The 11,708-nt window shown below is 39.7% G+C and overlaps 1 protein-coding gene across 1 annotated transcript; it reads right to left on the bottom strand.

The window, feature by feature from the left end:
* Positions 1–471: 471 nt before the first annotated feature.
* On the bottom strand, positions 472–4,164 carry LOC103406855 (26S proteasome regulatory subunit 8 homolog A). The gene is made up of 9 exons (XM_008345836.4): positions 3,861–4,164; positions 2,998–3,095; positions 2,634–2,858; positions 2,440–2,502; positions 2,169–2,332; positions 1,575–1,731; positions 1,373–1,471; positions 927–1,037; positions 472–830 (listed from the first exon to the last, which is right to left on the bottom strand). Exons 1-9 carry the CDS (start codon positions 4,054–4,056, stop codon positions 690–692), a joined length of 1,254 nt encoding a protein of 417 aa, XP_008344058.1. The 5' UTR covers positions 4,057–4,164; the 3' UTR covers positions 472–689.
* Positions 4,165–11,708: the final 7,544 nt, after the last annotated feature.

The following is an 11,708-nucleotide window of genomic DNA, read 5'->3' as shown; positions in this document are numbered from 1 at the left end:
ATGCCATATGGGTACTTGTACCTGCATTGGTGGTTTCAAACCTGTGATAGGTGCCATCATATGGGAACATTGTATCCATCTCTCTCGACCTTGTCCCGCAATACACCCATATATCTGCAGCTCGTAGACAAACAACGTTTGATATCCACTGTTATACCCAGTTAGATACACTAACTAATGTCCATGTTTACGCACAAAACAAGTCTCTTAGTGAACTTGTACTCCGTTCCTAAGTTCCATAGTTTATAACTTTGGATTAGATTAGATTAAAATAGAATATCGCGAACCTGGGCAAAGATTTTCTGTTACAAAATTAGGACTTTCAACATAATTTTTCTTAGGAGTCACTCCTCCATTAACAATAATGTGGCGTCCATTTTTCATAATAATGTCATTTGTTACTTTAACCGACCCTTCATTTGTTCAACACATACATATTGCCAGTCTAATTTGATGCATTAGCACTAGAAGGAAGCATAAAAATAATTTGGTATTGAAGAGTGTAAATATATTTTAACATAAGAGGCACACTTGATAGTTCGCTAGTAAAAACCTCATGGTTTAAACCCTCCACCAGGCAGTAAAATATACGCAAGTAGAAGCCAGGCAAGATGCCCATGTCTGCATCTATCATCATAAACATCGTCTTTTGTGCCTACATTGCTCAAACAACACCATGACAACGTAATTTACTTCCACAACTTGCGCAACGACATGTTCTTCTCGTTCTCCTTCTTCATTACCTTGGCCACTGCCATCTCAAAATCTTCTTGCGTTACGTGAACCCTTCTCTCCCTCAATGCAAACATTCCAGCCTCTGTGCAAACGGCCTGCACAAAGGAAAAATAAATCGAGAATAAAGATTTGATACAGCACACAAAACCTCACTTAATGATAAACCCCGAGGGGAAAAAAAAGATGAGTACCTTCAGTTCTGCACCAGATGCACCATTCATCTTCTCTGCAATCTTCTTCAGGTCAATTCCACGCATCAAATTCATTCTTCTTGAATGAATTTTCAAGATGTCCCAACGAGACTGCAATTTGTGAAATGCATTAGTAAGTAATTTATTCAAGTCATGTCCGATAACCTAGGCAATGACAACAATCAAAAGTGCAATAGGACTAGAAGGCAAACATGCAAGTATTGCAAACTTTTTTTATGCAAAACCTCCAACTTCTGTGGCTTTTTCTTTTCTTATCTGACTTATTCATATCTATTCCGATCAGAAAGCAACTGCACTCTACTAAAGCATTTACTGCTGACCAACCTCCATAGGATACAGACAATCAATAGAATAAATGCTGACCTATGACAACGTAAAACAACCTACTGCAAACCATCGATTCTATTATAGTGACCAGCGTGTACCTCTTCACTAGGATTTGGAAACTCAATCTTCCTGTCAATTCGTCCAGGCCTAAGGAGAGCTTGATCCAGAATATCAATACGATTTGTAGCCATTAAGACCTGTAAAGGATGCAATTGAAAGAAGATAGTGGTCAGATGAAAATTAACGTAAAGAAACATTATACTGTGTTTCTAACCGGTGAATCCACATTCTGATCAGTACCTTGATCTTGTTTGATGCCTCAAACCCATCAAGCTGGTTGAGAAGCTCAAGCATGGTCCGCTGCACTTCACTGTCCCCATTGCCACTACCAGATTCCATACGAGCAGATCCGATACTGTCGATTTCATCCATAAAAATGATAGATGGCGCATGTTCCCTGAAATAAAAACCAAATTAACATAAGTTAAGCAAACAAATGAGTGCAAATCAGATTAGCAACTGTAAGTGAGAGCATCCCATAATCATTTTCAATCCATTTGGACCGGCAGGCTTGACAAGATCATTGAATGATTACAGATTCATCCAAAACCTGGTTCATTGCAGCGATATACTTGAAAGTTCAGGGAGAACCCAATAAGATACTGTTCCTTTCGTTCTTCAAAGTGCCATAGACCGGAGAAACATATATGCCCCAGATGACTCCATACTACTAATACTGATGCCAACAGCCAACATTACAATTATGAATATTTAGCCTGCTCTAGCTTAGGATAGCCGTCCATGGCATAAAGCAACAAAATTTTAAATCAAGGCAACAAAAGTAATAGAAACAGAAATCTATGACCAATCTTGATGAGAAAGATCACAACCAACCTGGCCATGACAAAAAGTTCTCTGACCATTCTAGATCCTTCCCCAATGTACTTCTGGACCAACTCCGAACCAGAAACCCTGATGAATGTACAGTCGGTGTGATGGGCCACAGCCCTAGCCAAAAGTGTTTTCCCAGTGCCAGGTGGTCCATAAAGCAGCACACCCTGTTGTATTGAAGTGTTAGTTTCAAGGAAGAAATGTAAGTTGTAACAGTTAGCGCCTATCTAGTAAGCAAATAATGAAATGTGATAACTTGGCAAAATAGTATTACCTTTGGCTGAGCTATACCAAGACTCTCGAACAGTTCAGGATGCTTAATTGGAAGCTCAATGACCTGGAGATGGAAAGATTTTTAAACATCATTTACAACACATGTAGAAGAAAGTGTATATGTATTATCAAATAAAACAAGCAAAACATGCAAACGCAGGGAAAAAAAAAAGGTAGGAATGTGCAAAAGCAAACCTCCTTTATTTCTTTGATTTGCTGATCCAGACCACCAATCATATCATAAGTAGAATCGGGAACTTTTTCAACTTTCATAAGGTTGACCAAAGGATCAACTTTGCTTGGCAAGACCAAGTGTAGCACGTAGCTGTCATTACGGAGAGCAACTCTTGTTGATGGTGTGATCTTTGTGATATCAATGTTTTTATCAATATCAACGACATATTTCCCTTCTGGATGAACCTGGAAAACAAAAAGAAACAAAGTACGTAAAAAAGGTATCAAACAATTTAGTTAGCATAATTAATGAATACATTGAATAGTCTTGTAATTAAGTCAAGTCGCATAATTTTCAACTTGATCTTAAAGATTTCCTACTTACCTTAACCAAAACCTTGTTCTTTCCCATTACTTTAACAACTTCACCAACATACGATCCGGGCTCCTGAAGCAGCTGCAGTTCTTCCCTGAGCATTCTCACTGTTCAAGTTGCAAATTTAAATAAGTCTAATTGATCAACCGAAAACTCCAACTTGACTTGCGACCATATGTTTAAAGGATGAAGAAAAATAAATTAGGAAGAAAAAAAAGGCAACAAGAAATCCAAGTAAGCAAAAACACCGATTAATTGGCATTGTGATCGGTATTAGATAATACAAACTGCGTACTTGCTCAAGTACATAACAGACAGACACTGTTGTTAGAAAAATTTGAAATAGACCTTGCCTACAACCCACTTTCCAATGCCGAAATCAGATGATTTCACATTATCCCCTCTGTTATTATAGTCAAGTATCTTTCTACTCCAGTTTACCGGTATACATCTCAGTTATAATTACACTAAGACAACAAAGAAAATTAATTCGAGCATACGCGTTTTCACCCCTCGACGAAACACTCGAGAGAGTGAGCAAGCACATTTCCTATATTCATGAAACCGCGTACCACGTTCCAGTTTTCAATATAAGATATTTCCAGACAGAAGAATTCAACAACCTAGTTTATAAAAGACCAAAACTTTCCTAGTATTATCTCGAATTTCCTACCGAAAGTATCAATCATCGTCCTCTTCAACATTTAAATTCCTAGTTATCAGTAAACCAAACCAAAAAAAAATCAAATCTTGACCTCAATTTCCCCAAACACAAACCGCAAGGCACGACCTAACATCCACAACAGACCAAACAAAACTAAAAATTTTGAAGAATCAGAAATTAGGGTTTTGGAATTAGGGGAAAATCGAACCTCGGGAATTGAGCTCGTTGCGCTGAGCTTCGAGGCGATTGAGGTTGTGAGTCTTCTGGCGGACCTGGAGCTGAAGCTCGTGGATGTGTTGGAGGTAGTACTGCCTCAGTCCCTCGCCTTGCTTGGAGGCCTTGGCGGAGCACGTCTCCTCCGGCGCGGCGTCCGGGTGCTTGATCTCGACTCCGGCGGCAGCCATTGCGATTCTTTACGTGGGATTGGTGCAGTGGTTGGTGTCGGTGCGTGGCGTACTGAATCTGAGAAGTAGGGAGAAACCGAGAATAAAAGGTTGTATTTGTGTTGTACAAGAATTCTGAATTCCTATGGATTGGGCTTTATTTTAGTTGGGCTTTCAGTTGGGTTGCAAATTATTTGGGGGCCCATGCTGTTAATTTGAGACTCTTCTTTCAAATTTTGGTAAAATGGGCTAGGGTTTAGGGGGGTGTTTGTTATCAATGACTTTTATTTTAATGGAATACGATAGCTTTATTTCATCATCTCAAGTAGATAACATATCTTGGTTGAGTACACCCCAATACTATCTGGGGGTTCCTCATACAAAACTACTATAGAGTCGCTACTTAAACTCATCTTAGAGAGACTATGTGCCATTCCATTACACGAAGGGCCAAAGATCATATCACCCCCATGGCACTTCCTACACCCACTTTCACCCTTTGCAGCGGCGCCAACATTTAGTTTAAACCAACCATCGCTAAGAGCCAACCATCGTTGCTACTTAGGCAATTTAAAATGAAGGGGTTGAGTATTAGCTAGACGAAACTCATGCCTCCACGCAAGAGTACGTTGTACCAGCATTGAATGATCCTTTTCACACCAAAGTGTTGCGATTCGTCCACAACACCCACAAGAACATCAGCATAGCATCAAACTCCACCTGTTTAAACTCCAAAACGTAGATTAGCCACTCCTTCATTGATTCGTGGTACGTAAATCCACCTCTAACGCCCAAAGGAGTAGCAGCCCATACCACTCGAGCAAAATTGCACTCCTTCATAACATCGCTTTTCGTCTCGAGAGCATCATCACATCACAGACATGAGGTCTCCATTCACACTCATTTTTTTAATCAAATTAGCTCTAGTATGGAGGATGTCAATACACATTCTCCATCCACCTACCTTAACTTTTGCAGAACACAAACCTTCCAAATAGCTTGCCACAAACCTCGATACGCACCCCCCTCACTCGACAACGAAGAGGCCTGGTGCACAGCAGGTTCGTGCCACCTTATAGGCACTTTTTCACTGAAAACACTTCCTTTTTGTTAAAGTACCACATCAACCGATTAGGCTGCCTACGAAAACTTAGCGGAAATGAGCATATTAATCGAACTTCCTTTACAGTAAAAAGTTGTTGCAACATCTCAATCTGTAAGCTTCTAGTCTCTTGCATAATCAACTCAGTAGATGGAGGGGGCATAGTAAGAATCTTGAAAGAATTAGGCTTAGGAATCCAACAATCCTTGCACACTTGAATGGACTCACCATCGACCAATAGTCCAACGCGTACCACCCTTAAGCATGAAATATGCCTTCAAGATACTTTTCTAGGAGTACAATGTCGAAGAATGGGCAGCAGCATTCTAAAAAGAACTATCAGGGAAGTATTTTGCTTTCAAAACATGAGCAACAGGTGACGTTGGTTGCTGCACAATGCGCCAACCCTGTTTCGTCAAAAATGCGAGATTAAACGCGTAAAGATCACGAAAATCCAGTCCCTCATCTTCCTTTGGCTTACACATTTTATCCTAAGACATCCAATGTATCTTACGAGCTTCGATGTCACTACTCCACAAAAAACGTGCCATTAATTGTTGAAGTTCCTCGCAAAATGATTTCGGAAGTAAGAACATGATTGGCATACGCTAGTAAGGCTTAGTTAGCAACCTTCACTAGCAACTATTTGCCCCCACTGCTAAGAAGCTTACCTTTCCACTCATTAAGCCTTTGGTAACTTTTTCTATGATAAACGTGAACATTTGTTTCTTGTCCCTCCCCATAAAAGTAGGGAAACCCAAGTGTCGATCATGTCGCTTGACTCGTTGCACCCCCATAAACAAGGCAAGTTGGTCTTGTAAAGCCAACGCCACATTGGCATTAAAAGCAACATAACTCTTAAGAAAATTGATCTCTTGTCCCGACGCTTAAGAGTATATGTCTAAAACATGTTAGATCACCCTGCAATCCTTGACCGATGCTCGCAATAAAAAAAGAAACTGTCATCTGCGAACAACAAATGATGTAGATATGGTGCGTAATAATGAAATGAATCTCATGCAGTACTTCCTCCCTTTCTTTCCTCCTAATTAACGATGATAAGCCTTCCACACAAAGAAGAAAAAGATATGGCAAGAAGGGGTTGCCTTGTCTCAACCCCCATGGAGGCATAAGATAACATTTCACCTCGCCATTCACCAAAAAAGAATACGTGACTGTTGACACACATGTCATAATGAGTCGGACCCATGCATTTGCAAACCCCAACCGTAGCAGAACGGCCTCCAAAAAAACCCCACTTCACTCAATCATACGTCTTATTGAGATCCAACTTTGGAGCTAAGTAACCATCCCTGCCACTCCTCTTATTATGTAAGAAGTGCCACACATTGGTTGCTAGTAGTGAGTTGTCAAAAATTAACCTACCAGGAACAAAAGCACTCTGAAAAGGCAAAATCAGATAGGCAATCAAAGGCTTCAAATGATTCGCTATCACCTTGGCACATATTTTGTATAAAACATTACACAAACTGATCGGACATAACTGAGTCATATCCTGGAGTTCTTTCACTTTTGGAATCAAAACAACATGTGTAAAACACTCATCCTTTGACTCGAAGAACAAACACACAACTTCAACAACATCCCCACCAACAATCTGCCAGAATTTTTGGTAGAATAATGGGGACAATCAATCCGGCCTCGGGGACTTTAAGGGGTGTATTTGAAAGACAACAAGCCTTACTTCCTCCACAATAACTGGTGCAAGTAGATCCTCATTCATTGCACTCGTCACACAAGGGACAATTGCATTTAACACGGTTTGAAGTGCATTTGGCAGTATACCCTGTGATGCAAATATATTAGAGAAATAACTAAGCACCATAGTTTCTGTACCTTGCAGAGACTCGTGCCACATCTCTACCTCGTCCCTTAGGCCCTTTATAAAATTCTTCCTCCGCCTATTGGAAGCTTTCTTATGGAACCACTTCGTATTGCAATCCTCTTCCTGCAACCATGTCGTACGTGATCGCTGCCTCCAGTAGATTTCTTCACTTGAAAACAGCGTATTTGACCTTTCTATTAAAAATTTCCTTTATACTAAAACATCCTCCGCGTAGGGCTGTTTAAAAAGAACTCACAGTTTGTCTCTAGCAATCCTTTTCTCCTTTTATGTATTGCCCAAAGAATTACACTGCCAGTCAAGCAACATAACTATAGTCGCCTTGATTTTAGAGAAAACTTGGAAAAACTTAACACCTCGAACGGCCCAACTCCATCCTTCCTTCACCACCTCTTCATACCCCTCATTTTTCAACCACATCTCCTCAAAACGGAAATGCATGGTATTTTTACGAACCGTTTTAAGTGAAGCTCAAATTTCTAATAACAAAGGAAGATGGTCCTATTAAAGGGATTCAAGTGCACCACTCATGTGCGAGCAAAAAAGGTCCCGCCAATCCCGAGTAGCAAAACCTCTATCCAAACGACATTTCACACCATCCTCACTATTTTGACCCTATATATACTCATATCCTACAAACCCCAAGGTCCACCAGGTTGCAAGAGTTCACTGCCTCTCGAAACAAATTTGTCTACCTTTCCGCTCGAAGGTTCCCTCCTAGATGCTCATATGAGCTACAACACTTCGTTAAATTCCCCCACACATAGCCAAGGAAGAGAACTGTTTCCACTTAAGCTCGACATCAATGCCTAGGTCTTGTATCTCTCCGCCGTAACCGGACATCCATAAATGCCAGTAAGATGCCATGGTGTACCATTTGGGCTAAGCACTTCGTTATCAATGACTTTTAGTATCAATATTCTCTTGGTCATGTATCAATTTATAGAGATTTATGATGTTATTGGTGGAATATGTTTTGGGTATTTTGAATTGCAAATTATATTAAGTGGTTGTATTCAATTGCAAGTTTAAAAGATTTTAAAAAAGTTTACAAATTTAAGGGTATTCAATCAAAATTTTAAATGAATTTATGGAAGTTCATGGGTATTTAATAAAAAAAATTATTTCATAAACTTCATAGGAATCTGGTGTATTTAATGTGGATTTTAAAGTAGTCCATAAAACTTCATGTGTATTAAATTAGGAATTGATTTTAAAGTATTTTAAAAAGTTAAGGATTTTGACGGGCTTAGAAGGATTTTATATGGTATTTTAGGCTCTAGGAAATCAGGCATCTCCCCCTAAGATTCGTAAAACCCCATTGGGTAGGCATTCAACCCATTATGCTACTATTTTATACTCATATTTCCTTTCATTTGCACTATTAAACATCCAGCCATCTGTCCCTTCTTTATCTCCTTAAGGTTTCTCTAAGAAAGCCTAACATCGATTGGCAAACTTCACCGCATTTGCATAGAGCTGCCATATAATTTTTCGTTATTGAGCTTCAGAGTGATGGGCAAAAAGTAATAAAACCAAATAATGCATAAAAACAAAAAATCAAAGTTGAAATTTTGATGGTCCAAAAAAATTGAACCAAAACCTATGTGGGCTGAAAAAACAAGAAAAGGTGGGACCAAAAAGGCCCAGACCCAAATCTGGGCTGGGTTGGTGCACGGGCCAAAGCTGGACAACAGACTGCAAGCCTTCTGGGTTTTTCTAGAAGCAGGCCCACATAGGGTAATCAATAAAAGGCCCACTAAATGTGATCTTGTGCTCTGCTGTGTAGGGACAACAAAGCTCTTGCGGGCTGTTGTCACAAGGTCCAAGAGTGAGCCAAGTCTAGATGGGCTGGGTGTGCATACCGAAGGGTCCAAGCCTAAATTGGGCTAAGGTTGGACCAAAAATAGGACACCCCAGCGTCTCTGGGTTTGGTCGATGGTTCAGGAAAACTAGCGTCGCTACTTCAGGCGGTTGTCTCCTGGGTCTGGGACAGTTGGTGCAAGCCTAAGGTTCGATTGTGAACCAATTTTGGCAACAGAGGGGATCCTCGATGTCGTGATTAGCCAGAAAACAACGGGTTGTGCTTGGTTATAGGCTGAGGGTTTCTGGGTTTAGGGTTAGCGCCAAATACCGTTGTATTTGTTCTCGATGGGAGTTGTTGGCTCCTGGGCTTGCGACTCAAAGTGGCTCAGCTACGCCGGCTGTTAGTGGCTCGAGCTTTGCCAAGTTTAAAAATCTTAATTTTTGTTTTTGTTTTTTTGCTTTATTCACATATCAATTCACATAATTGTATAATTATGAATATAATGCATAAACAATTTATGTAGAATCTAAAATTTGTAAACGTAAAGTTGGACATGCATTATGGTGAAGGTTCATGCAATCAAGGCTAAAAAAATGAAAAACTGTTGTTTTGGAAGAACCTGGTTACGTGATGATATTGGTGAATTGGTTTGTAGTAGAAAAATCCCTGTCAAATTCCATAACACAGTGGAGGAGTGTGCTGATAACTAGCCTATTTAATTGAAAGGGAATAGATGGGTGTGGCAAGAAAGGGAATGGAGAAATTATAGGGATTTCTTGTGTGTTGTTATTCACCCTACACAATGTCTTTATTTATAATAGAAAATGAGGAGATGATTAACTTGTCCTCCAAGTAAATACTATATTATAGGGAAAGAATAACTATAAACCAAATCTATACAGAATTTACACAATTACAATATAAGAATATCTATAACATAAAGGGCCCGTTTGTTTGCCCTCACTAAGTCTCATTGGACTAGACTAGACTAAAAGTTAGTCCAATCTTGTGTTTGTTATCAGCATGGGACTAGCTTTAGTGGGACTAAAGTTCACTCGCTCTGACTAAAACCTTGCTTGGTCCTAGCGAGGCCCCCCAAATACCTTGGGACTAGCTAAGACCATCTTCCCTCTCACGCCGCGTCTTCGTGCTCGTCTTGCACGACTGCACCATCTCTGATGACGACTCGTCTTCCTCCACCCACCCCTTGCCGTCTGCAACTCCAATCCCCACCCATGAAAGAACAAGTGAATTAAAGCAGCTAATTTGCAAGAACAAGTGTAATCAGAGCAAAAAAAGTCAATAAAAATTCGAACGGAAGAGAGTAGAGAGATGAGTGGAGCCTACCTCCTCATCGTCTTGTCCCACACAGACTCGATCCATCTTCACTCCTTCCAATCTCAGAATTTTCAGTTTTTCACTATTTTTTTTAAATTTTTTATTATTAATTTTCTATTTTCATGAACTTGATTGGTGTTTCTTTTTGGGATTTGACCAAAATCGTAAAGGCAAATAGGAGAGAGAGTTAAGCAACGAAGGATTAGCTAGTGTGGGAATAAATCGTGCCTCTGTCGAATACCCAGTCCTGTCGCTGTCCAATATCAGCACCCACAAGAATCGAGCCTCTGGATCTCGATTCCCTCGTGTGATTCTTACTTTCTTTGGACTATTCGGCCCCTTGATTTTCTTCGTCAGCTATGATTTTCTTCATCTGAGAGCTAGAGAAAGATTGAGAAGTTTTGTTTGGTGGGAAGAGAAAGGAACGATAGAGATAGGGGAGAAAGAATTAAAATGAACAAAAGAAAAATATCTAAATTTTAAAAACAATTTAGTCCATAGTTTAGTCCGGCACTGCACCAAACGTTTCACTAAGTTAGTCATGCTTAGTCTAGTCCAAGCCAGTCCAGCTTAGTCTCTAAAGCTAATTTAGTCCGAGATAGAACATACCCAAAAGATACACAAAAATTCATAAAATTTTGTCTATAAATTAAGGGTGCGTTTGTTGCGCCGGACTGTCTCGGACTGGACTAGCTGCCGGGACTAAGCTGGACTGGCTTAGACTGGACTAAGCTGGACTAATTTAGTGAAGCGTTTGGTGTAATGTCGGACTAAGAAGCAGGATAAGAAAAACAGTACTGTTCACCAGATTTGTGTTTGCTTAGACTAGGACTACAAATTTTTGCCATTGTGTAATAGAGTAATGCTACAAATCTCATGATATGGGTTAATTGGAGCATATTTTTGCCATGTATATTATGAATCTTAAAAAAAATTGACAATTGTTTTGTTTCTATTACCTGCTAATAGAATTGGGTTTAATTTGCAAATGTAGCTTGGTTTAAACTCTATCACCCAACAAAAGAAAAATAATAGTGCCCAATACATGCAACTTCAACAAATACAAGTACATAAGAAGATCTCCATAATTTAGAAAATCCTAGTTAACATTAGTTAACATTAGCCAAAATAGATCTCCATAATTTACAAAATGGCTAGTTAACATAAGCCAAAATACTAGTGCAAAGCTAAGTTATAAGCCATAACATAAGATTGTATGATTAATAAAATACATCCATGTTAACATTAGCCAAAATCCTCATCCGCTTGCGTTGTCGCTTAAAAGCCTTTGGACGAACACTTTCTTGAGTTCCGGTTTGATTGCCCTGCACACACACACACTGCATACATACATGCACACACACACACTGCATACATACATACACACACACACACACTGCATACATACACACACACACACACACACACACACACACTACATACATACACACACACACACACATTGCATACATACACACACACACACACGGCATACATACATACACACACACACACACACACTGCATACACACACACACACTGCATACACACTCACACACATA

This window comes from Malus domestica, chromosome 02 (assembly GCF_042453785.1).
Source record: "Malus domestica chromosome 02, GDT2T_hap1".
NCBI classification, from domain to species: domain Eukaryota; kingdom Viridiplantae; phylum Streptophyta; class Magnoliopsida; order Rosales; family Rosaceae; genus Malus; species Malus domestica.
Note: the sequence above shows the minus strand (reverse complement) of the source record. Positions and strands in the feature narration are given on the sequence as shown.

Coding starts and splice junctions, on each gene's coding strand:
- LOC103406855 (XM_008345836.4), bottom strand. CDS start 4,056: ATGGCTGCCGCCGGAGTCGAGATCAAGCACCCGGACGCCGCGCCGGAG. Junction 2,859..2,997: donor AGAACAAGGTTTTGGTTAAG/GTAAGTAGGAAA, acceptor TTTGTTTTCCAG/GTTCATCCAGAAGGGAAATA. Junction 1,472..1,574: donor AGGCATCAAACAAGATCAAG/GTACTGATCAGA, acceptor CATCCTTTACAG/GTCTTAATGGCTACAAATCG.